At 41.0% G+C, this 27,036-nt stretch overlaps 1 protein-coding gene across 1 annotated transcript in view; it reads left to right on the top strand.

The window, feature by feature from the left end:
- Window positions 1-13,568, top strand: part of dcc (DCC netrin 1 receptor) — a 250,072-nt gene extending 236,504 nt beyond the window's left edge. The window contains exons 27-29 of the mRNA XM_036529616.1: window positions 202-426; window positions 8,875-9,017; window positions 11,167-13,568. Of these exons, the coding sequence (XP_036385509.1) occupies window positions 202-426; window positions 8,875-9,017; window positions 11,167-11,256 (458 nt within the window). The 3' untranslated portion in view covers window positions 11,257-13,568. The remainder of the gene's footprint in view (window positions 1-201; window positions 427-8,874; window positions 9,018-11,166) is intronic.
- The last annotated feature ends 13,468 nt before the right edge of the window (window positions 13,569-27,036 follow it).

Raw genomic sequence — 27,036 nt, forward strand, 5'->3', positions numbered from 1 at the left:
TAAGTACCTTGCCCAAAAGTACAACAGCAGTGCCCTAGCAGGGATTCAAACCAGCAACCTTTTCATTATAATCCCTGCCCCTTACCACTACACCACACTGCTGAATAATAGTAAGATGAAAAAGAATGTGGTTGTAAAATGTGTGGATGTGTGTGTAATAGTGTGCATGAAAGGTGCTGAGGAAACCCGCTCTCTCCCCAGCGGCGGCGATGGCGGCGGAGGGCGCCGCCCCGCACGCCCAGCAGCAGACCCTGATCCCCAGCTCGCAGCCCGAGCACGCCAGCGCGGAGGAGGTGCCCAGCCGCACCATCCCCACCGCGTGCGTGCGCCCCACCCACCCCCTGCGCAGCTTCGCCAACCCCCTCCTGCCGCCCCCCATGGGCACCATCGAGCCCAAAGTCTACACGCCGCTGATGCCCCAGTCGAGTAAGTCCCCGCGCCCGGAGCGCAGGCCAGCGGCCTCCTCGGTGCCGCTGCGCGGCTCCTTCCAGCAGCTTTCCGTTGCGTTCCTGTTTGCTCCTTAGTTCAAAACGCTCAATTCGACCCGTTTCCTATAGTAGTATGTGTGTTTATTGAGGGGGATTTATGAACATATTTATACAAATACTACATTCACAGGAACAGGGCTGAGAAAGATACACTTCAACTAACACAGATCATTTCACCTATAGACGCATAGAGACTGATTGGATTTTCTGATTGTTGCAGACAGTATAGCCTTCAAATTGTGTTGTTTATGCCTTTTGATGGAAGACAATGTAGAAAATACTGCTATGTGTAGATCTATGATAACTGTGATATGCTGAGATCAGTGATTTATGAGACTGTATATGAATGAGTCTTGGGCGCTGTGTGGGACTGTGGGGATAAGAGATAACGCTAGCTGCTTCGATTTAAGGGATATGATTACATTAAAATATTTTATTGCTGGAATATTTTTTCCTAGATGCAACACTTGACTCAGAATGCCACCTAACGTGAAATTATTGTCGTGATCTCTCAGCTACCGCTGTGCTTTTCTTTAAAAGATGTTCTTATCTTTTCTGTTTGTGTCTGCACCCATCCAATTTATTCTGTCCCTCTAAATTCTGCCACTGTTTAAGGTCCAGATAAAGTCCTGCCTCTGACTGGCTAGGTATACACACACACACACGCGCGCACACACACACACACGCACACACGCACACACACACACACACGCACACACACACACACACACACACACACACACACACACACACACACACACACACGCACACTGCAGTTGGCTAGACAGCCATGTATACAAAAAGCACTTCACTGCGGTTGTTGTGCATACTCTTATTTCATTGCTGAAGCGTGCATGCTCCTTTTTCAAGTAAGTAATTGAGCCTGGAGCATAAACAGTAGTCACAACATGAGTCTGACAGTGTAGATGCCTGCACAGTAATCCAACTGAGCACATTACACAATACAGCTGTGCGCTGTTTTATTGCAATCATTGTGGGCTGTATTGTGCTATATAACAAATCAAATGAATCTTTGATACATATGTCAAACAGGACTGGCTAGTGTGGATGTTACTGGAATTTTTAAGCAAAGTGGACGTGTATATATTTAGGAGTAAAAGGGCAACTCATACATTTATTTAAGATGCATCTGTGAACCTCCATAGCTGCGAATGTTTGTTTCCTTGTCCTCAGCGTGAGGTCTGCGCCACTACAGAACTTACCCGTGAGGTCTCAAGTCCAGCCTAACTCTCACATTCTGAAAAACTGAGCGCTGATTTGTTAGAAGACTTTATAGTTGCCAGGTTATGTGTTTACGATCAACATTCTTCATTCTGCCGCCATCGATCGTGTGTGAATGGGCCTCTGATTAGTGCGGTTGTCCAATCTGGAGAATCATTAGTTCAAGGCTGGCAAACTGAAGGGTTCAGCCGGGAAAAGAACTCACCCCAGAGGCCCTACAAAAACCATCAATTGGGCAAGCCAATTTACCATAGAACAGTTTGCAATCTATTAAGCCAGTCTGTTGTTTTAGACATTGTTTGAACAGGCTCACTACTGCAGTTGGCAAAAGCTTACCTCAGCTATATCTTCGGTGCTTATCATTGGTACTTGTTACACAGGTTACAGGTGATTTGCACCTTGCTTGTGGTTATTGGCATTTGATGTCCTTCGGAATAAGAAAGCACATACCACATTTAAAGCTGTTTTAGATGCAATAATATATCAAAAAATATACAAAGTCAAGCTATACAGCTCAGAATTCCTGTGCTCACTTAACAGTACTGGATGGTTTGTGTTCCATTTTCACAGCTGGTGGGTAACACAGTTTCCCATCCAAAAATGAATCCCACAAAGTCACTGTTCCCAGTCCATAGATATTTCGCATTGTAGTTAATGAATGAAGGGAAAGTTTCATGAAAGCAAGAATTATATTTTTAATAAGTCCTGTTTTTCACTCACAGGTGAATTAATGTGATTTTATATGGCAATCAGAGAGAGTGTTTGGTGCAGCTGTAATGACTTTCAGAATCGTTATGGAGAGAAGTTACTGTGTGATTAATGAGAAACATTATCACCTATTAATCTGAGAAGTACAGCTTGAGGTACATCTGTATCATCATTATATTAAATTAGATGATGGTCTAATCAATAAAGCAATTTTCAAACAGTACCTGAAAAAAAAAAAAAAAACTTTTTACACTAATCTCTGAAGCACCAAGTTGCAACATGCATGCTGCATTGAACCACAACCAGATATATTACCCTTATACAATGCCCATTTGTGATCATATTGAAAACTGGAAGAAGCAGCACAGCAGCCATTTCTGTATCAACAGTAAATGCACCTGTGTTATTGTCTGTCAAAAGCTACAGAGCTATAGTAGGCGTCCCCCATGGGTGGACAGGAGGGGGTGGAGAGGGTGGAGGGTGAGGGGTGGGTGGCTGGGGGGTGGGGGGGGGGTGTAGCGGGGCAGGCAGTGGTTCAAGTTCAGTTCCTTCTCTGTGTTCCCGCAGCTTGCGGGCACGCTAACAGTGAGGTTAAATCCATGATCCCAGCCGGTCCAGGGGTGCAGTGATTACCCTGCAGTGGTTTGGTATGCTCAGGTGGCGGCAGGATTACAATTGATTTTCAGACACTGTAAACAGCCCCCCCCCCCCAACACATACACACACACACACACACTGCAGGCCAGGAACGGCCCAGCTCTCGCAGAGAGGCGGGGCCCGCTTTGCCCCACCCGTGCAGGCGCTGAGAGCCCAGCGCCATTTCCCCCCTGCCCCCCTTCCGCTATTCCGCATTCATGAAGGCTGGTTTACATATAAACTCACTCTAATGGATGCCTCTCCGCTGTGCCTCCTATGGGTGATATAGATGTTTCCTGACAGATGCACCAGCAAGTGTTTTCCCCTCCAGTCATGATTTAATTGGTTTTCCTTAAGCCTTTTGAGCGGCGGAGCTGAAGCCTGTGCTCATCGCAGACTATTTTCCATTTGTTCTGTCTGGTCTGATTGCTGGTCAGATGAATGATGATGGATACCGGTCAGGCACCTCAATTCACTTTATAGATTCATTACAAATGAGATGCTACTTCATGAAAGCCAGATTGTAATTGCGCCGAGATGAGATTGACTCGCATTTCTAAAATAGCTGAAGAGAGCTGACCAGCAGAAGATGTTGTCGTGATCCCATTCAGAAATGTGATAAAAAAAAAAGCATGACTGACCTTTTATTGTTTTTGTTTTTTTTTTTTTTTGCCCAAACTCCCGCTGTGAGGGAGCTGAGAATATGGAGAATGTTTCTGCTCTCTCAATAGCTTAATAATCATTTCTGCAGCTTGTGCTGGGTTGTGTTGTTACGTTGTCTGTTTTTGAAAAGGTTGCCTCGCTCTTCTAAATTGAAATGGGCGGAGAGTGATGAAGTTCCACCAGCGCAGTTTCCTGGTTTACCGCCATTATTCATCGCAGCTGAGTAATGATCCGGCAGCTCGGCTCTTCAAACTTGCCCCTGGTGTGCTGCTCTTCACTCTTTGAATGATTTTGTCTCAGCTCCACCCCAACCCCTCATCAACCCCCTCACCCCTGTCATTCGGTGCCCCTTGTCCTTAGCTTCCCACAGAGAGATATACACATCTCATTTGTGGCACTGGCGGGAGGTGACCTCAAAGCGCGGGGACACAGGCTCTCAGACATTCAGCACGGCCCTTACTCCAGAGAGAGAGGTCTTACCGAACCAAAACACTAAGGCGAATGTGTTAAACTAGCTGAAAATATTTTAAAACCCAAAGCCTTTGCTGCTATTTTTAGTCATGCCATTATGAGACACAGTGCAATACTGTGCAGCACTACTTTTATTAAATTTCATTCAACTTTGAAGTTCAAATAGTCCGCAAGCAATTTCCTGAAATATGTTTTTTCTTTTTTTTACCTATTCATTTTGGTTTATTTAGTCTTTGCAATGTGATGAGAATCTGATTATGACTGAGTCTCTGCTAAGACTAGGGAGAATTGTGTTGTACACTGTTTGCCCAATAGAACATTTTTATACAGACAAAATCTGAGGAATACATACATTTTCAATTATTTTTTTCCTCTCCTGAGAAAACCCAAACACCTTCACAGGCCTTTTCTCGGAACACCAGGTTTAGGAAGCATTTAAAGAACAGAATAAGAACTTAAAACCCAGAAAGCCTGACATTTGGCTTAGGTAACCTGGAGGGAAGAGAGAGCGCTGGAAAGTATTTCCAGCCTCTTCAGGTCTTGTATTTACTTCACAGTTGATTCATCCTCCTTCTGGAAATCAATTGATATCATCGGTGCAGGAAATCTCAGAGGGACTTAGCCAGCCTGGAGTACAGTTCAGCTCTGCAGGCATTATACGTATCAGAGTCACCGGACGTCCAAAAGTCCTCTTACCCTTTCACAGCACAGCTTTGGCAGTTTCATTTTATTAGTAAAGCAAGGGATTTAAGCGTCTCTAAAACATGTCCAGCGCTGGAGCAGAGATAGAAATCTTCCTCTGAACTTTTTCCTCACCCAAAAAAAGCATTTTCCCTTAGAGCTAAGCTAATGGAAAATCATATATGTGCTTTTAAAAATCTGGTGCGGAAGCAATAACAGGAATTGATATTTATTGATCACTAAAAAGTAGAACAGGAAAAAAAATAACTGCAAAACATTAGATAAGCCAATTATTTACAAAGAGCCATTTTGGTCACGTGACCTTTTTACATAGTGCCCCTGGACCCTCCCACATGGACACAGCTGCGAGATTTAGGCTGTTAGAACAGCAATATAGTGACCGCATTGCATGCAGTTTGGTGGAAGCCTAGTTTGCCGCGCATCTAATTGCGCTGTCAGTCAGCATGCAATCGATGACCCAGAATTAGGAAAGTTTAAAAAGCCAAAACTGTGCGCCCAGTGGTTCCTGTCTGTTTGTGATGGCTCACGCTTCATGATATTGCTTTCAGGGCTGACCTTAGTCTTCCGCCAGCTGTCAGAACGTTCGAACCAAACATGCAAAATCAACAATTGACCTTAAAGTGCGCACTGGCTCCTTTTCAACTCAAAGGAAATGACCAGCACGCTTCCCAACTGCAAGGACTAAAAGTTAGTGATTTTGCAGGGGAGCAGCCAGGGGTATCATAAGCTATTTTCACGTGCATTTCTGTATCCGTTTTCTTTGTGGAATGCACAGAGATGTAATTACTTTGTGAAAATAATTTAGAGAGGTAAGAGAAAGTGTTTTATAATTGTGGAGGTAGGAAGAAAAACTATAGACTAAGCAAAAGAAGAACGAAGCTGGAGATTTGTGTAGATCTCCTCTAATTCCATCTGAAGTGAATTTTTCGAAGGTTCCAACATATGGAGCAAAGCTAATTAAGGCAGGGAAATGAGTGGGATGCTAGGCACCTGTAAACATCATTGCTATCCGCTAAGTGTCTCTACTTCCAGTCATCTCAAGCCAAGTATTCATACCATCCAACAGTTGCATATGGCAGTTTCTCTGCACTAACCCAGCTGGTCATGAAGCACATTATGCCTATGTGTTGTGCTCACAATTCCATGCACAATGCTTTTATGGCTCTGTCTGATGGCCTCTTTTGTTTGCTTGCTGCCAGTTAGGCAGCCAGTTAGGCAGTTATGTATTGGTGTGCTTTCTCTTGAGTTGAGGGGATGAACCCTGAATGCCAAGCACAAGTGAAGGCCAACGCTATGTGTCACAATGTGGTTCGGGTTATTGCAAAGCAGTACTCTCAGAATTCTGAAGTTCTTTAACTGGCTCAACTGCCTACGAGAGCCTGCCATAGAACCGCGGTCACATCATGGTCAATGAGGGCGATTGCCTGATCTGGCAGGGGGAAGCGATACTAATGCTACTTAAAGTTTGACGCCGTAATACCCCTCCTGCCATGTCATTAACCCCCGCCCCCCCCCACCCAGAGAAGCCACAGATGTGTCCACACTCACCCCCCCCCCCCCCCCCCCCCCACCCCACCCCCCGATCCGGTCCCCTGAGTGACAGCTCCTCGGATTGGAACCGAGGCAGGCCGCAGCGCCGTGTGGCCCGGTGTCTGGCGGCTAGCAGCTCCCCGCAGCCGGTTAATTACAGCTAATCAGCTGTGGATTACAGTGGGAGCCTGACGAGGTTTAGGCTGCTGCTGCTATGCAAATGGTGAGTGTTGCATGTAATTAACCAGGGCCCAGGAGCCGTGGACGGTGCTAATGGCGTGAATGCCGTGCCGCTCCCCTGGATCGCTCATCCCCTCCCACATGGTGGCAGAAAGGCGCTGGTCACATTTATACCAGGACAAAAAAATGTCCAAATGGTCATTTTAAATGTGTTTTAGTAAAATAGGAGCATTTGCAGAGGGCTGAAGAAGGACATAGTAATTACTGCTGCTTGTTTAATTAGTAGATGGCCATCATTATCAGCCATTAGCAGAGAAATTTAACATTACATTCTTTATTTTCCTTGCCAACCTTGTTGTTCAAGGTGATTTACATAGCATTCATTTTTCCTCATATAATTCACTTGTGCAGGTGGGGAACTATTGAAATGAGAGATAAGTATTTGCTTAATTGCTTAATGATATCATAACAGTGCCACGTCGAGGAATCAAACTTCCCTCTGGTTCAAAGCCTAAGTTCCCTAACCTGTCCATGGCAGCTTCCTCTGCATGCTCTGGCTTCACCAAAAAATTAAATGCTGTATATTACTTTGGATGCTTTTTTGGTGTTTGTGCCCATCACCAGCACTTACTTTTAGCGTGCATTTGCTTTCTGGTCACGCCAATATTGTTCAATTTTGTTGTCGGAGGCACACACACCTGGGACCCCGCAGCTAGATTCTGATTGCTCCGTGTTGCCTTTTCAAGATGAGAGATCTTCAGTGTGCCACAGCTGCAGATAATACTTCTTCAAGATGGTCTTCAGTCAGGCTTGTGAAGAGAGATCAAGCACCGTCAAAGTGTTCTGCATGTGAATGCAAGCATGCACGTGATCTTGACAGTAAATGCTAGCTTAGATTAAATTTAAGTAATACTCGAACCTGAGGTGAGCGCAGGCAGTTGTGATCCCGCTACAGTCAGTTGAACTGAGTGTTGGTAGTAGTTCAGGACTATTCAGTTAGAGAGCCATGCAAGCCCTGCTTATGTCATAAGTAGCTGTCTCAATATTCCTCGGGCAATACAGGGCCGTGTCATTGGGGCCGACTGCTTTCTCTCTTTGGTGTGGTACACAAGGGGCCCGCTAAACCAAGAAAAAAAAGGTGTTAGCGGTGACAGCTGTTGCAACGAATTAGCACCTCCCCACAATGGGTAGGAACTGTAACAACATCTAGCCTATGACCCAGTCCCCAGTCTCCAGTCTCCAGACTACCTCCTTTTTTTCTCTCGATCTCTCTGCCGTCATATCATATCCCCGGGCCCATCAAACCCCAGCATGAATTAATAGCGGGAAGCCTGAGGGAGGCCGGGCCTATTATTGGGCTGAGCTCTCAGCCCTTCCCGTCGCGTTTGGGCACCGAGCAGGTGCTGCAATTTCCTGTGTTAAATTACGCAGATAATGTAGAGCCCAGGTATCTAATTAAGATGGGGAGGTGATAAATCCTGGAACCACTGAGCCCACGCTACAGTCTGTTTGTTGCCGCTGTCCATCACGGAATGAGCACTCCACCCCCCACTTCCTCTCCCCTCTTCTCCCCCCCTCTCTGTCTCTCTCCCTCTCCTTCTCTCGAAAGAGCTACAGTGTAATGTACGCCTGAGAGCCTGTGTGATTTTTATCTGTATCGAGAAGGTTTGCCTACATCCAGTTCAAACTATGAATAAGATGTCCAACCATAGTCACGGTCATACGTGTTGGTGCCGATGCAGTGCGGTTCTATCTCTCCACAGAGCACTTTTGAGTACTACCCAGAAACTGAGGTCTGGGGTTTACAAAGGTATTCTCATAGGGGAGAATGGTGCCACATTTTTGGTAATTTTGCGGCAACAGTTTAGCATAGTGGTAAGGAGCAGGGCTTGTAACCAAAAGGGTGGTGGTCTGATTCCCTATTGGGGCACTGCTGCTGTACCCTCGGGCAAGGTACTTACCCCAGAAATGCCTCTATAAATATTCAGCTGTATGAATGGATAACATCTAAAAATTATATTAGTTGCTCTGGGTAAGAGCATCTGCTAAATGACAATAATGTAATGTATGTGCAGTATTCGTGCTTGGGCAGCGCTTCATCTTGGTTTTTTCTCTGAGTCAGAGACAGTGAGGAGACACTTACGGCTCACTCTGCAAGTTGTTAAGCGCTGGGCACTGTGATTGAGTTTGTGCGCTGTGCGGCTTGTTATTGTAGGAGGCAGAGTGGGTGTCTAACACCTCTTTGTGTGTCCAGGTGCCAGCCTCCCCAAGGCTCAGGTGAAGACGGCGTCCCTGGGTCAGGCTGGGAAAGCGCGGTCGCCCCTGCTCCCGGTCTCCGTGCCGACCGCGCCGGAGGTGTCTGAAGAAGGACAGAAACCGCCAGAGGATCCGGCTAGCGTAAGTGACCGTCTCTGACCCTACGGACTGATTCTACCTTATAGAGAACAGCAGTGTCTTCTTTACACCAAATGAGGTATCCCACGGGTTAAAATAAAAGAGGTTAGGACAGGGTCAAGTCCCATCCAGCATGCTTTTGCTACACAGCACCTTAGGTAAGATTAAAGTATAGCTAAAAAGTCAGTTTGGGATACGTTCAATGTGCAGAATAAGTGGAAAATCATGTACCGTTGGTGTGACCACTGAGGCGCAGATGAAACCCCGCTGTTTAAAAAGTAGACGATTGTTGAAGAGAGATGCCTCATCATAAATGAGAGGATTTTGTGCAGAATATTATTTGGAGGTGTACGTGACAGATGTGAGGTTCCCTTAGAGAATACAGATGAGAAGCCTGAGAGCTCTTAACATTTCTTAAAGAAAAGGAAAAGAGGAAGCATCATTCCTATTAGTCAGACACGCTCCCATTACAGGCTATGAACAAGAAGGTTGGCTTGTAGAACTCCTGCTTTGAGATAAGATTCTGTTGTAATTGCAGCACTCCTCTCTCTAGGATGAAGGAGAGGATTTCCAAAAGAGTGCAGACTTTCAGATCTTGAAACCCCTAATGGATGCACAAATACAATTCATAAGCAAATAGAATTTGCAGAGTTAGCCCGAATTCTTATTAGTCTTGGGAGCAAGGGTTTTTATACGTAACTTGAAGTGAACAATTCAAAATGTCTCCAAAATTTTTAAAACTTTTTTTTTTTTTAACATAGGACATGGGTACACACGAGGTCAATCAAATATTAATATCTCAATCATAATTATATTCAGCACCCATCAATGCCTTTGTGGATTCCGGAGAGGCATTAGGCAGCATAATACGCTATAGAAGCAGAGGTAATAATGAGAAAATATGGCTGGGGAGACAGAAGATTGCAGATGAAAAGGTCAGGAGACTTCTATCCATCTCGCGGGCTTGTAATTGATCTGGCCTTTTCTCATCAGGTGTGAATGTGGTAGGAGTCTCTCTAAATACTCCGCCATCGATCGGCCACTTGATATGCTCATCCTTTTCTTTTGTATTGTTCATTTTTCATGTTTTTATTTCTCCAAGGTCTGTCCACCTTTCACTGAGGAAGGACAGTTGTGTATTACCACATGTACCTCATTACCTCATACCAATCATGTTGCTTGAGAAGAAAGTGAACATCAGGCCACAAGCCTGTCGTTTTTAAGGATGATGAGCACGAATACAAAGAGGAAGAAAAAGAATATTTTGAGGTCGTTCCTGATCAGAGAGTTTCTGTGCTAGTACAGTGGGACACTTGCCATTAGGAATCCAACATTCCCTCTCGAGCACGATTCTCCCCAACACGATGAAAGCACGCTAAACTGTTTGCCATGCTGTGGTGTTCAAGCACACCAATCCATCATTGCAAGGACGGTCAGAACCTTGCTTCTAATCTAGACGTGCTCTGGGCACAAAACGGAAACGCTCGAATTTGAATCCATACCACTGGGGCGGTGGAAAGTATACATGCTACAGAGTACTTTAGAAGAGACTGGCAAATTGACTCGAGCGTGAGTGCTTTTTAGCTGGTTTTCTTTTTGCGTTGCTGGAGGATGGTGCCGTTAGGTCAAAGCAAAGTGGCTGGATGTAGACTGTAGAATGTGAAACAGAAACCATTGGAATTTTCAGTGGTATGCCTGTTAGCTAACAACACTTTGATGTTTGCACAGCTCCTGTAAGAGCAATAAGCATTGAAACCGATCTTAATCTCAGCTGGAAGTTGTAAATTCATACGTTAAATAGATTCATAAGCTTGTTGAATAAATGAAGCAATAAAAGAGATCATTTTTTTTTGTTCTTTTTTTGTTAAGCAGGGCACTGTTAGGGGTTTAAAATATGCCCTTGTCCAAGGAGACTAACAGTTCTTGCAGTCTTAAAATATAAAGCAACATTAAATTGAATTTCACGGGAGTAGCTGAGGTGAAATACAATACCTTGCTCAAGGGTACAACAGCTCCACAAGCACAGGAAGGATGCCCTTCCCAACAATACCAAATTTGTCATGAGATCAGCTCTCTAATTATTCTGAATCCTTACTTATCGGGTGTGTTGTTAAGGCTGCAAAATTTACAGGTGTGCTGTTGTCTTTCACAGGTTTATGAGCAGGACGACCTGAGCGAACAAATGGCCAGTCTAGAGGGACTGATGAAGCAGTTAAACGCCATCACCGGCTCAGCCTTTTGAAGTTGGCCTCTCCGGCAGCAGCAGCACACCAGAACCCCGCCATCACACAGCACAGCAGTACCCCGCGATCAGACGGACACAGAGGGGAGGTGGCGCAAGGGCCCCCCCGGACGCTCCTCCACCACAGACAATGTCGCCTCTGCCCCGCCCTCTCTCAGTGCATCAGTTTGGACGAGACAATGAGGGGTACAGGAAAAAAAAATTTAAAAAAAAAAACGATAAATGGCAAACGCAGTTTCTCGGAATCTGGCAAACTTTTATTTAACCCCTGAGGTTTTTTTTTTTTCCCCTCCAGCGTTACATTTTACCGTGTTGATTTGGATGTGGATTCGGGCATCACAACCCAAAACGTTACGTCAGTCGCCGCAGGTGGTTTCATCCGAGCCGATCTTGTGACTGAATTCTCACGGATACAAATGGGAGCGGCTCTGCTATTTCACCGCCATGCATCCCACAATCACTCTCTCCAGCTTGATCTGATGGTGTACTTTTTCCAGAGCAAAAACAAGGCTGCAGCTGGTTGCTGTGTGAGAGAAGACCTGCCGGACTGCCGCGCGCGATACCAGACCCTTAGAGGTTTCGCTTCCACTTTTTTTTGATGTTAAAGATTGCACAAATCAGCACCTGGTGTTTCCCAGTTCACACACAATTCACCCCCTACTGCGGTCCCGTTTGTTGAAAAGGTCACAAGCAACTGTCGACTCATTATAATTTTCAGCAGAGCAATCTTAGCAGTAAGAGATGATCATGCAAGAGGAGCTCTATAATAAACTTCTACCATTTTTCCTTTTATTTCTGTAATACACCAGTAAGCTTTTCTTACCCCCCGAACACAGACATGAATTAGCTTCTCAATGCATTGGTAATAAGCAGATTCTGAAAAAAAAAACATGCACACACATGCTGTTGCATAGATGTTACAGTTCTTTAATGACACAGCCGCTTCTTGCCACGGACATATTTATGGTGTGATTATGGAACTGTGATTGGACACTGATCTGACATCGATCATAACCAAAAGGCACCATTTCCAAATCATTTAGGATTTTCCACAGACTTTCAGCTATAACGGACAGTGGAAACATACCTCTTATTATAAGGTGTGAGCAACTGCTAGTCAGAAATAACCATTGAAGACAACCAGAGACAACCGTTGAATGAATTATTTAGGAAGGATCAAAGAGAGGACACTTTGAGCCTGTGATCTATGAACAGTCCGTCCTGTTTTCGTCCGGAGACAGTTGTGCTGGGATTCTTGCACAGCTTCCACTGATACACCTGAGGTCTCTGCCCACAGAATGAGCATAACATTCAGAAACCGCTTCTGCTTTCAGGCTTCTGTGATTTGTCATTTGATCGGTCTGAATTGTTCCACCTACATCGCCCTCTCCAACACGTGCAAAATCAGGGCGAGGACCGTGAGGGAAACAGGTGTTGGAAAGAAAAGCAGGACTGCCAAACTGCTTTGTGTGGAATGCTCCACTTCTCCTGGCTGGGTGACAGTCTTTACTTATTTTGATGTCTAGGTTTTTAAAGAGATCAAACGATTGCTTTATAATAGCATTTCAGCATTCAAAGTTGGCTGTTTGAGCTAGCCCGAGCTCACTGGGTTCTTCAGTATCTTCAGATGGTTATTTTTATATGGGAACATTTTCAATGCACATGCGATGTAGTATATTTTTACACGTACAACTTCATATGTCATAGATGTGCATTTTAATTTCTTTTTTGTGGCTTCTTACCTTGTTTTCCGTTAGGGGCTATGTCGTTCTGCATCATTGAGAACGTGTAACCTTAAGCCTTACAACGAAACATGGCAGAAATAAGGTACATCGAAGTGGTAAATACATTAGCAATTGGGATAGTAATGTATCATTAAAATATTTATGTTTAACTTGGTTTCCATACTATATTCAGGCAGAATAACTGTAGATGTTGTTGTGTAATTTAGAATGTGAATAAAATGAGAAGCACTCAGTTATTTCACTATTTCAGATATGGTGATTCCAACCTCAAAAGAGCAGCCTCAGAAAAGACAAGATTCATTTTGACTGTCATGTGCTTTGTCCTTAATTTTAGTAATTTATGCAGTTGTTACTTTTTTCGGCACTGACATAATGTGGTCACTGGAATTCATAATGCTTAGGCTTGGTTTAATAAATGAAAATAGTAACAATTGCAAACATTCCTTGTGATATCTGTGGACCAAGACCAACCAAGGTGCAGGAAAGTGCAGGAAAATTCTGAAAGTGGAAATGAATAGCGTTGTGGTGTCTCTGTAACTACAACAATTTGAAAAAAGAAAAAGGAAAAATGCCACAAACAGTCAGAGATGAAATGCTGTCTCCTTATCACTGTGTTAAAGACTTATTTTTTGTTTTCTGAAAGGCATTAGTGTGCTTGTGCAAATCCCTTTTTATTCTCTTCATGCATTTGCTCTTAAAACTCAAGTGTTTGAGGATAAGAGAAATGTTTTATGTGCCTATTTTTTTCTTTTGTGCTTTTTTGTCACTTTATTTGAAAGGAGATCCATGGGAAACGCCAGTGCTTTTTCACTCTTGCCCTGCTGTTTGACAGCTTCAAAGAGGAGGGCAATATGAGCACATGTGTGCTGTCATTTTCTGGAAGATGACCAGGATCTTCTGGGATGGCCCGATATATTTTCCTGTGTGCTGTAACATGTGGTGTTGTAATGTGCTGGGAAGAACGTTGCAGCAAGTCGACATGAAGATACGGATATGCTGTTTTTTATTGTACAGGTCCATAGAGGAATTGACAGGAAAAATTGATGACTCGTTGGCTGTGGGATGGGTGTGTGGGGGAGGGTCTTGGGGGGTACTTTTTATGATTAAATTTAATATATTATTTAGAGTGTTACTTTTTGATAATCTATGAAGACATCGTGATCATACTGGAAATTTAGCTTAGGCTCTTTGCGAAGAAGCAGAATCCTGAATCTGTTTGGTCTCACTAACGAAGCAGATCTGCCTGGGCATGGCCGGTAACCACTCCCAGATCAGGACAGCATTGTCTCACAGTGTGTGTCCTCTCCCATAGTTCCATGGGCCAAAAATGTCAACACCTTAGGTACATTGCTGCTGTGCCACAGACTTCAACAACCACCACCACACTGCTGAAACGTCTCTCTTGAGAATCATGGAATTCATCCGTTCAAGTCAAACTTGGCAGTGGAAACGAGACAAATCCTTGCCATGAACTGATACCTCTCATTTTTACCTTTCACAAGTCAATATTTTGGGTTGGTCTAAAGATTAGAACCACATAAATGGCAATACTGTGGATAAGGTCAAGGTAATCACATCTGTGGACTTCACAGTCTCATTATGTATACCTCTTTTTCAGATGAATGCGCCATCTTAATTACAAAATGTGCCAAAACGTACAATCAGTGAGGAAGAAGTATGATTTACATGTCTTAATCCCTATTTTCCAGCAGCTTCTGTAGCCATTTTCACAGGGTTCAAGGATGTACTGACTCGTATACATTTGACCTTAAATTTGAGGCTACTGCATCAGTCTCCAAGGCCTTGAATAATACTTCAATAAGAGATAAGGGCCATCCAAACCACAGGTGAGTGATATAATGATGGCAAGAAAATTTATAGCTACTGGTATCTCCACCAGGCAGGTGGTGAGCAAAACTTATCATCATGTTCATTGTCAGTTCTGCTCCAGTAATAGACAGGGAGAGGGGCTGGTGATTTCCCTGTCTGCTAGAAAGATCTTTTTTCCCTTAACTTGTGTAGCTGTTTGGTTTGGATGGCACCTAACAACTCTCCACAGAAGGCTGGCTTTGTTGTGTCTCACTTTTCCAAATATCTGCATGTACAGGTTCTATAGGAAAGTAACAATGTTTACCAAGCTGTGTGTCCTCTGTAGAGTTGAGCTTGGCAGGGTGGATTATGACTGCAGGGCAACATGCAAAGTGCTGTAGTATATCTTATCATAGCTGGAGTCAGCTGTACGTCTCTGCTAATGTAATATTAAACAGTGCGGCGCTGTTTACTAAAACAGCGCTGTCACTTGACTACCCACCACTGTGCTTTTTAGGGCCACTTCCAACTAACCACACACCTTCTCCAGTCAAACTGGATTCAGCTACAGAGAAGTGTGGACAAGTGAGTCTCTCTTTGTGTCAAAAATTGTCTCTGTGGAATGGGAGCAGTTTGATGATCTGTGAGGCGCTCGTTCACATCCCCTAGAACCTCTGCTTTTTGGACACAAAAAAGACAGCCTTGGAATCAGATTTTTCCCCCCAGTCGATTCTCCTTTAAGACAATGTTCAGTACACTTTGTACAGTACACAGAAAGTGCTGATGAGACTGTCCGGCCTAATGGAATATCGGTGTTGTTCTAATTAAGTATCAGCATATACCATTAAAAGAGTGGGAGCTGCGTCATGGACCAATGCCTCCTATAGATTTTAGAGGTCAGGGTCATGTGGTTTATCAGTCGAAGCAACATTCCTGTCCAAAACATTGACAGTGAACTATTCACAATACCTGGCGCCCAACTCTAGAGCGAATGACTCAAAGAGCAAAATGTTGCCGTGAGTACAATAGGACATCAGCTCTTATGACGCACACCACGGATTTGCAATACACTTGTGAGAGATAACTGTTTGGGTATTATGAGCAAAGCCGCAACACAAGACGTGTTTTTAAAAAGGAAAAGCATCGGAGAAAAGACCTAAGTATATGAGCGTATGACTTCATCCTTAAATTGTCCAATTCTAGCATTGTTAACCAAATTAGATTAGTGATTGCAATATTTAAGTGTACAATTTGTTCCTTTGAGGATAGGGGAGGGTGTTGAATAATGTGCAGAAGAACACTCTGGCTGTTTCTACCCACAATCTTGTATACAATTGCTGGTTTTGTAATGCACTGTAGAGCAGTCCGATGTTCCTTTTTTATAGAAATGTTATTTCAATGGTGCATTCTTTTTGTTTGATAAATAAAGGTTTTGATATAAAATGCCGTGTTCTGTGTGATGCCTTGACTGAAAAAAAAAGAAAATTATGAGAATCTAGATAGATTGCCAGAGATTTACAGTCTTCTTGTTGATAGATAAGCCAGAAGCGACATTACTTGAAAGTAATGGCAAAGGGTCAGATTCTACTTGCTGACGAGATGAAGTGATTGAATTTCTGAGTAAGCAAACATTATACATTTTACAAATCAGAGTCACAACGAGCCAACAATACATCATAATGCTATATGATTTAATACATTTTTAAAAGGGGAGCAGCATCTATTGTTTGGTATTACAAGAAAATACATACATTTAAATTAACTTGTGTTCACAGTTACATTTATGTAATATAGCATGCTTCAAATCAAGCTTCTTTTTGCTATTGTCAAGCAGTGTTTTACAAAATGCACAGTCTAGTTCAATGCAGTATTCGTACAGGTTAATCATGCTGGTAACACAGAAAACATTGTCCTGTTCCTCAAATGGCTTATTTACCTTTCAGTACACTGCCAGTGAAATGTAAATGTATTGGGTTATATTGGGTTACATCTGTACAATAGGGCAAAAAAATTCAATGTTTTTCCCAGTTAGTTTAATTAATCAGTAGATTAGAAAGCTAACTGGCATCCCTTAAAATATTAAACTTGTTTACTGAGCATTTGGAATATATGGGCATAACCCTATTTCTTAAACTGGCATCAGCAAGTATGGAACACAAGTATGCTGGGGAATTTCACAACTCAATGTTCTGTATCATGTAAACATTGCAAATTAGAATTATTGTTGCTTTTATATTTGTGTTTACTAGACAGAACATGAATAAATATTAGTACACTCACTGCTATGGATTAATATCAAACTAACTAGCTAGATACTTCACAGCTCGTGGTGTCTGTTAGATAGGTAGTCAACAACACTATCTAGCTGTCTATGTAATTATTAAGTGTGCCTTGATTAACTTGCTGCACTTTGATGTTCCGTAGTTAGGCATTAGCAAACAATTACACATTGTCTGTTAAGTCATAGCTTACATTAGCCAGTTATACCTGATCAACTAATAAGATAGAATGTGATGATAAGTGATAGTCAATCATCTGTTGACTAGCAACTGATCAGCCCTGGCCAGTGTGAACTGATAACCATTCCATTACATTATTGCCATTTAGCAGATGCTCTTATCCAAGTAACTTACATAGGTTACAATTTTTACGTTATCCATTTATATAACTGGATATTTACTGAGGCAATTGTGGGTAAATGCCTTGCACAAGGGTGCAGTAGCAGTGTCCCCGGGGGAATCAAACCAGTAACCGTTCGGTTACAAGCCCTGCTCCTCACCAGTATGCAACACTGTCACCCCATCTCAGTTCTATTTTAATAATACTAATATTGTCATTGTAAAACATGGTCATTGAAAAAAATGTGCCCTTGATCCATTCATTGCCTTACATGAACAGAAAGCCTGGATTTGACATCTGTTTGCAGTTGCTATCTCCTTTCGAAATTAAGACTGGCTCAACCTCAGCTTCAAGTTAGTGTATGAATTTCCGACAAGCTCTGGCTGAAGGGTAAAGGACATCCCGTCCTCATCTGGACATTATCAGTGGTGGTAATCGCTTGTCAGAATCACTTTGACTCACACTTTGCACCGGTGTGTGTGTAACTTGTGTCAGCACCAGGAAGACCTGTGTCAGAGCTGCTCAAACATTGTTTTAGACTAAGCTGACAGAGTCGCAAGAAGCGTGACGCCACATGACTGATGTCCGAGCGAAGCAGGCTTATAATTGGAAGTGATCGGTGACTGGAGGGTCTGAATGGACACAAAAAGAGCATTGCAAGTCAGGCCTGCATCTACACCTCACGGATCAAATATACAGTATGGAACTCTAAGGCTTATGTGAACTGTTTGTTCAAGAGTCCATGAAGATTCTTATTTCCCCATTTATGGAAGTGTCACTTACAGATATACAAATATGCAGTATAGAATATAAAAGCATATGCAATATTTTAAACCATACACAGTCCATTAAACAAGTAAGGTATTTGTCCATAGGATGTAAGTGTGGTGAATGACCTCTTTGGCTATGCCAAGCTGTTTGAGTCTGTTTTGTAGTTGTTGGTACAGTAGGGAAGTTTCTTCTTATTATAAGGGTGAAGCCATGTAATAGTTGGTGGATCTCCTGAGCAGTAGAAGGAATTTTGTGAAAAAAACTTGTAATGTTTTGGAATGTAAACACTCACCTTTATCTTTTCCTAAAGAGACATATCTGTTCTGTGTCTTTTGTGTTGTTTTTACTTCCTTTGATACACTATCTAGATAAACCTCACATTTTATGGAGAGGAGGATCTGAAAGCATTTTGAAACGTGTATGAGCTGTCATGGTGATCAAGTTTAAATCCCCTTGTGCTGACAAGATAACTGAATGAAAAGAAAACACCGAACAAAAAGAATGTGTGTTTGTTTGTTGAGTTCAGATCTATTGAAATGTCACCTAGCATTATGATTTATGCAGTGTTACTTTCATAAGCCTAACTGGGTTTTACTGTATGAGGTCTAAGAATTGACGTTTGATTAATAGGCATGACTGTCATGATTGACTGAATCATCAAATGCTGCGGGGTCAAAATATGGATGGCTATTTCTTCTGTTACAGGAAAATATGCTTTAAATAAATATAACATAGGAATACACCATATATACACACACACGCACACACTTGTTGAATGATCATTAACTGACTGACTAACATCAATCAGTATGAAAAATGGATCTATTCTGAATGTCTTAGGGAAAGCTCTGGTTGTTTTTGACAACAGTGTGAGGGGCAAACAGCACCTACAGAATCATTTTGTATATTTTTTACTTACTGCAAAATGTGATGCCACAGTACTTGCAACAAGACACAGCAGCCCTGAGAAATAAGAACCATTGAACGCAATTTATTGGCTGTGACTTTCTGTAACAATAGCAGTGTTACTATGCAGATATTTTCTGGAATATTCAGCACCATAACAACTGAGACATATACATCATATAATTTTCAGTAAAATATTTTTACTCCACCTCAGTGTGTCATGTTATGCACTTTTATGTACTCCCAAACAAAATGTGTGAGATTTTCCAGTCATAACATCAGAGCTGAGGCGGACAGCAAGCTAACATGTTTCCAAGGGGATGATAAATAAAATAACACCATTCCAAGTCTGTTAATTCCACATTCAATGCAGTTGTGACACAGAACACTCTCTAATGTATCAGGCTTTAGTAGGGTAGGGTTTATTACAATGAGTTTTTTTTTTTGTTAAATATATGTACAAAATTCAAACTATGGAGAAAAACTTTCAAGGGTGTCAATTCAAGTATATACTGAGAAGAATTCCAGTTTGCATAAAGGTTGACAGATGTGGTTCTTCCTGATCTTTGAATTTAATTCAAACAGAAAATGCCTTCCAGCATAAGGAGATGTGGCAGTAAAACAGAGTCTGATGTCACATTAGCATCATAGTAACAGTATACATGATGAAATCAGAATTTATAAACAGCAGAACACAGTGGTCTTATTTCCAGATCTCTGTGCTCAGATTGAAGCAGACTCAGAAACTTACTAATTAAAATTTAATTACCCCTTAAACATAGTCAGAAATTGTACAGTATAACTGTAATGATATTTACATTTAGTGTTTTTGTGCCATTTCTTAAATCTGCACTGTTTTGAAAATGAACATAAATATATGCTTTATTCTGAACAACAGACTGGTGTGTGTGCATGTGTGTCTGCGTGTGTGTGTGTGTGTGTGTGTGTGTGTGTGCGTGCATGTGCATATGTTCATGTGTGTGTACTGTATGTTTATACATTTTTGTGCACATTCCATGTTCTGTACATGCTTTGGTAATTATATCCCCACACTCACACTCTTCACTACATTATTGTTCAGCTTCTTTTATTTTATTCTTTCTTTTCTTTCATTTTGATACCTGAAACAGCCCTAAATTTGATAATGATTAACACTGAAATAAAAAAGGTTCCATTGTTTTTTTTTAAGTAACCTTCACAAAAACATTCACATCAACCACAAGATACATATGTAGGCAGGCAGCCGTAGGAGGGATCATAGATCAATAGTGTATTGAATTCACACTGGGGGACCTCTTGCAGATATTGGAGTGACAGAAGCATATGATTGAGAGACCGGGGAGATTAATGCCATCCGAAGAGAGCATATGCTAGTACATCAGTTTCACAGGTGCAATGGAGGTTATAATAAAAAACCTTATGTTCGCCTTTGATCTGGGAGCTCTGGACAGCTTCTGTTTGTTGTGGGGACTGTACAGAGGTAATGAGCTTCACTCGCCACCTGCCTTACTTCAGGTCTCATGTCTCATTCCAATGTAAATAGCTCTGAAATTACATGGGATGTTCTTACTACCTACTCACACCTACTGAGCATTGGTGGTGCAGTGCTGTCCTGCTAGTCTTTGCCAAAAAGACAAAAGACATCATCCACACAGTATAGAATTAAAATTAATTTTAATTAATATATAATGTATGAGACATTAATTCTGGCAGAATGTCACCATTCTTTGCCTAACTAGCTTACCAGGTTTTTTGTTTTCAAGCGAGCTTGCTGGATATTCATATAATTCTTTGAAAGCTTGGATCATGATTTCTCCTAAAATGTGAGTTATATGTCAATGAATAAAGATAGCAACTGTTTCATCTTGTAAAATTTACCTTAACTCATGCAAAACCATGAAAGATGAAAACTGTGATCAATGGAATGGATTATTTGGTTTGGGTTTAGGGACTGTTTTAAAGCTCTGAACTTTCACATAAGCTGTTTCTAAATGGGTTCTCGTGAGATATTCATGCAGTTTTGCACAGCATTGGATTTCCATGTTTTCCATTTTGAAAAAGCTAAGCATCAGGCAGATAAAGATCGAAATTTTACATTCCCTATCTCTATTTCTCTTTTCAGGAAAAAAAAGAAATTAGACACCCACACGTACACAGCATGTCATTAAGAGATCAATAAGACACATTAATTTCAGTTTTTCAAAAGCTATGATGAAGGTTGTGGCTTTCATATAAAATTGCTGTTAAGTTTCATCTGCGTAGAATTGAGTACAAATTTGGTTTGTAAGGAATGGACTTGTGAGACAAACATGTAAGAGTCAAGTATAACAGTCAAGTATTCAACATACTTAAGCTGAATATGAGTAATTTCTCCACAGTAACAGCTTTCTTCAAGGGAATGTGTTTACTATATGAGAGATTATTAAATGAATATGAATTAAATGCGTTTTTTTTATCCTTTCTTTGATCGGAGTTTTCCCCTATGCAGGGAAGAAACTGAATAGGTATTGAGCAATGTTTCTCTATATCCTTACTAATTCATCATTCTGCCACTACCATAGGAATGGTACAGTGACTTACCCAGTCACTTTGTTCATTTTTATGACTACATCCAAATAATTCTGTACATAAAGATATCAACGTAAATAATGTCTATAATCAGTAAATAATAATCAGTCTGGTGTTGTATGGCAGGGTAGACTATAGTTTGCTATAGCTACCAAATTGTAAATTAGATTTCCCTCCTTTGTTAGCTAAATACTTATTTGCAGCTCAGAGTTGTCCTCCATCAAGTGATCTGGGCTGCCTTTCAATGTCTATTTCAACTCTACAGGCATCCCTCTGGGCACTCCAATGCCAGCAATCTTGAAGCAAATGACATTATCACATTATTGTCATTTAGCAGACATGCATACCAAGAACAACTTACATAGGTAACATTTTACATTTTACACATTTATGCAACTGAATATTTACTGAGGCAGTTCTGGGTGAAGTGTCTTGCCCACAGGTACAACAGCAGTCTCCCAGCAGGGAACTGAACCAGCAACCGTTCAGTTATGAGTCCTGTTCCTTACCACTAGTCACACTGCTGGCTACTTTACCAATTTTGCTTTGTCTGAATGTGACTCTTTCCCATTTATGTATAGCCGTGCTCACTCCCTCTGTATAGCTGAAGTGACACACAGAACCTTGTCAGAACAGGCATTCTCAAGTATTCTCAAGTCAGTGACTTTAACTGGGAAGATCAAAAACAGGGAAAAAAAGGAGGAAGATGAGAAGGAGGAGGGATGCTGTGAAAACCTGGTGTGAAAAGGCAGTGGTAAGTGGGGTTTACATGGTCATGGATATGACCACTTTCTCTAGGTGTTTTTAATTGTATAGCAGTTACCTGAAAATTCTCATCCTAAATATTCACCTACCATTTATCTGCACCTTTAAGATCTGAACACTTGGTATTACTGTGACATTTCTTTGTTTTCATGTTGTGATGTTATTTAAAGTTTAACTGAAATGCACGTCGTCAATGTTTCAATGTTTTTTCTGACTCTTTCCTGTAAGAAATTGCAGGAAATGTTTCTTTTTGATCATTTATGTACAGAGCATCATTAGTTTCACAGTTAATTAAATTAGCAAAATATGTTGAGAAAATACTGGCAATTCAATCTTCCCTGTCGATAATGAAACATTTAAATATGCCACCATCTCCTCTGTAACACATTAACTGCCCAAGCTGAGCACGTGACAGAAAAAAAACAGCAGAACAGACCCCTTCACACTATTACAATGTTACAATACAGCAGTGATTTTTGGTTACCTTAGGTTCAACAAATATCTTCTATCTTAATGAGCCTGTGCTTGTATGAATTTAACTAGTGTTCACTGGCTATGCAAAACCAATCTGTTGTATTGATTCAAACGCAGCATAGTTAAACTCATCTAAATATTCACGCAGAACTCACACAACTCTCTAGGAAGTGATATAAAGGTAATGCAAACAACTAAAATATAGCGTTACACAGATAAATGATGAACAAAAGCTAGAATTAAGCCAGTTTTTTTTTTTAAAAAGTCCAAAATAAAACAAATATCACTTGTTTATCTAGGGTGCTAAAAGTAAAATGGATTAAAAGGAAAAACAAAGTGAGTGCATGACATTTGTGCTGATTGCTATCATTAATAACCCTACTCTGCATGGGCAGAAAGACTGAGGGCACATGGACACATGCTAACATGAATATAGGCAACAGTAATTTCCATGTGAGCTATTTACTGATTCTCTCTAAAGGTTGTTTAAGGCATCAGGTACACCATCTGTGAGGACAAATAAACCCATAACCTAAAGCCAGAATCAATGCCTCTTTCTTCCACTTGTCAAGCTTTACATAAAAATGTTTATGGTGATGCAGTACTTTTTTTCCTTTTTACAATTGAATATAAAGGAGTATTGTCTTGTAATATGATTTGCACAAGGAGTAATTCTTCTAGTTTACCACATGTGCTTAATTGCCCAATTAACCAAGACAGCATGTTTTTGGATAGTGGGAGGAGACTGAAAAGCCCAGAGAACACGCAAACACCACACAGATTTGGCAGGTGACAGTAACTTCTCCTTGCCAGGCTTTGCTTAATGTAAGTGTAGTTTTGACAGCCAGACTACACATGAAAATAACCAGCTATGGTTTACTGAATGCTGTTTGCAAATACCTCTTATCTCAAAGCCCACCCCAGAATGTACCAATGGAGAAGTTAACTCTACCATCAAAAAACTAATAAGAGGATTGTGACATTTAAGCCTGCTCATAATGAATCAGATGTAGTTCAAAGCATTGGATGCACTGTTTGAAACGTTAGGCCTTAAAATGTTCAAAATACAATTAGTTAGGATTTTATTGCATGATTTGATCATATCAAAATTTGAACTGCTAAAAAATAAGCCTGAATATAGAGACTGCCATGTTTGAAAGTATGCAGTGCATTCTGGGAATTTTAGGATATGACATACGGTAGCCGTAAGAAGATCATCCCAGTCTGACACTGCCGACAGGAACCTATGAAACTCTGCTGCACATGCAGTGCACACATCTTCCCATGAAGCTTCAAAGAGCTACATATTTGTATGATAGTGGCACTGTCAGCAGCCTCCAGAGAGGGCAGGTTCTCGACAACTGAAACTTATTATTACATGTTTTTACACAACCATGACTCAAAAAAAAAGACTGTCTGATACACAGCGTTCTTTTTTTAAGAGCAAAGACGCAAAGAACACAGGCCTCTCTGATGAGGGATTTTCTGTAGGAGAAGTTTAAAAGGCTTGTCTTCATTTCCCCAAATGGGGATTGCCAATGAAAACCCTGCTCTGTTCAGCTCTGGTGGATAAATTTCAATTTCCAAAATGAGACTTATTTTCAACCTTTAAGTAAAACTGTGAACTGAAAAAATCCATCTGTCAAAAAAAAAAAAATAGCACAGCAGTCTGTAATTCACCACTTCTGTGATTCCTTTGTAGTGCCTCTATACTTTTCAATATGTTTCATCCAGTTTACATATATGTACAAGTCATTTACATGAGGCCTTTTGGTCCCACACAGTGTACACCAGAAATAGTAACAGGCAATTGTAAATGCCATCTTGAACAACAGCCAAAAATCATTTTTTCATTACTGGAGAAGGATGACTTATTCACATGCAATACAACTTTGTAGTCTTACCATACTGTACAAATAATTAAAGTCTGTAGAATGCATACAAAAACACAGTATCCATGACACAAAGGAATAAAAACTGAGTGGTGTTAAAAACAGAAGAAATATTTTGGCAGTATAAGCACAATTTTAAAAAAATAAGCAGAATCCAGACTTTGACAGACATCTAGCAATTGGATTTTAACATCGCCATATGAGTTCTAAATGTAGACAATAGCAATTTAAGGTAGGATTGTTTATTATGCCTGCAACACATCTTATGCTAATATCCTAACAAGCCATTGTGTGTATATGGTTTTCTGGATAAGATATAAATTAAGCTGCAGTGGACCCAGTTATGCAGTCTGATTCTGACAATTAAAGAGAGCTTCACTCACCAGCAAAAATATACCATCTTTAACTTAAAATACCTGCACATGTACTTGAGCTAAGTAATGCTAATTGATGCCCATTATGTTCCTTTAAAAGGAATTGATGCGTGCCAGTTTTTCACAAGTTATGATTAATGCGTACCTACAATTTGTCTTGCATTATTTCAGCATGACACCAGCAGGAGGTTTGAAGCAAACATAAGTTTAGCTCACAAGTGTTAAAAAAACAACTTAAGAACAATTGTTGGCAAGAAAATAACTTTTTCTGCCATGTTTGGACTCTAGACCATCCTATAAAAAAGTCATCAAAAACTATCTGGTCGTTAGATAATCGAGGCCAATATTTGCAAATTTTTGATTATCGGTCATCGGTATACTTTATATCTAAATTCACGATTAAAAAAAAATCTTTTAAAAGCAATGCGTGTACTATCCCGACAGATCTCGTCTGGCAGGAAAAAAATGCTATTGGTATGGTTCACATTCTTACCACAAAATTCCCTCATTGGCCAATAAATAGACAAAAAAATCTTAATTCTGGTCAGCATGCCAAACCCTTTGTACAGACGGTTTGAAACATTTTGTAAGTGTTTTAGCTGACAATGTAAACAAAGTAGACAAAAGAAAAATCTCAACCATGGTCAGTATCTTCTGTACAAGTTTTAAACAAGGAAAGCCATTACCCTACAAGTTACGGGCAAGAAAGACAAGTCTGTCTACAGTCTCAGGTTTTAAAGCTGCCCTGTGACAGCTGATAAGCTTCTTGAATCTCTCATTTTCGACAGTGCTAATGGGAAGCATGTCTTTTGCAATGCAGTATGCAGCTGCATTTGTGATGTCTTTGTTCTTTGTGATGTCTTTTCGTTTTTGTTTTTTTTGTTTTTTTGTCGTAAGGCACGGTGCTGGAAAATGCTGATACGATCGTTTGCTGCTGGGTAGTTGCACTGGGTACTGGCCTGGTGCTTGTCGAGGGTCCACTAACCACACTCGTTTGGGACTGTAATTTCTTACTTTCTGCATGTTGTAACGGGTGATATGGTTTCAAATGATGAAACAGGTTTGTGGTGTTGCCTGTCTTTGATGGCACGTGTCTTTGGCACAGTTTGCAGTGCACACTAGCAGCTGCTCTGTTTCGGATTGTAAATAGTCAAAATATCTCCAAACTACTTAAGTCCATGTTGCCACAGCATATTTCTTTTCACACCGAAAAAAAACATGTTAAAAGCATTCAAATATCGGCCTGAAATACGGTTATCGTCTTCTTTTTTGTCATAGATAATCATTATCGTATCGGCCTTGGAAAAACCATATCGGTCGACCCCTGTCAAATACCCCATTTGATTGCAGGAAATTGGGTGTGACTGCACACAGTTAGAAGACAGCAACACTGGAACTTTGCAGTGACCAGCACAAAGCATTGATCACAATCAAATAGAACACCTTTGGGATGAACTAGAATACAGAATTACAGGTTACTAATGGCTTAAAGGAGGAGTGAAGCACAGCAGCACCTGCTTTTTACCAGAAACCGGGAGACAGTCTTCCATAACACACTGAACGCAGTCATTAAGACCAAAGACAGGCCAACACGCTATTAATTTTTTTTTTTTTTGGAATAAGGACATTTTTTATTCATAACTACCCATGTTTTACTCTCTCAGCTACATATGCTGCATATAGTGTAACCATAATACAAGTTTTTATTTTTTAATAAAAATGTCCTTTAACAATACAATTCATAGTCATGTTTCCATTGAACAGGAACATGGACATAGCTCTTCCACCATAGCTACCCGTTGTGAAGGAATTTGATTAATTTGTGGATTGAAAATTGAAAATTAATTCATTTTCATA

This window comes from Megalops cyprinoides, chromosome 5 (genome assembly GCF_013368585.1).
Source record: "Megalops cyprinoides isolate fMegCyp1 chromosome 5, fMegCyp1.pri, whole genome shotgun sequence".
Classification (NCBI taxonomy): domain Eukaryota; kingdom Metazoa; phylum Chordata; class Actinopteri; order Elopiformes; family Megalopidae; genus Megalops; species Megalops cyprinoides.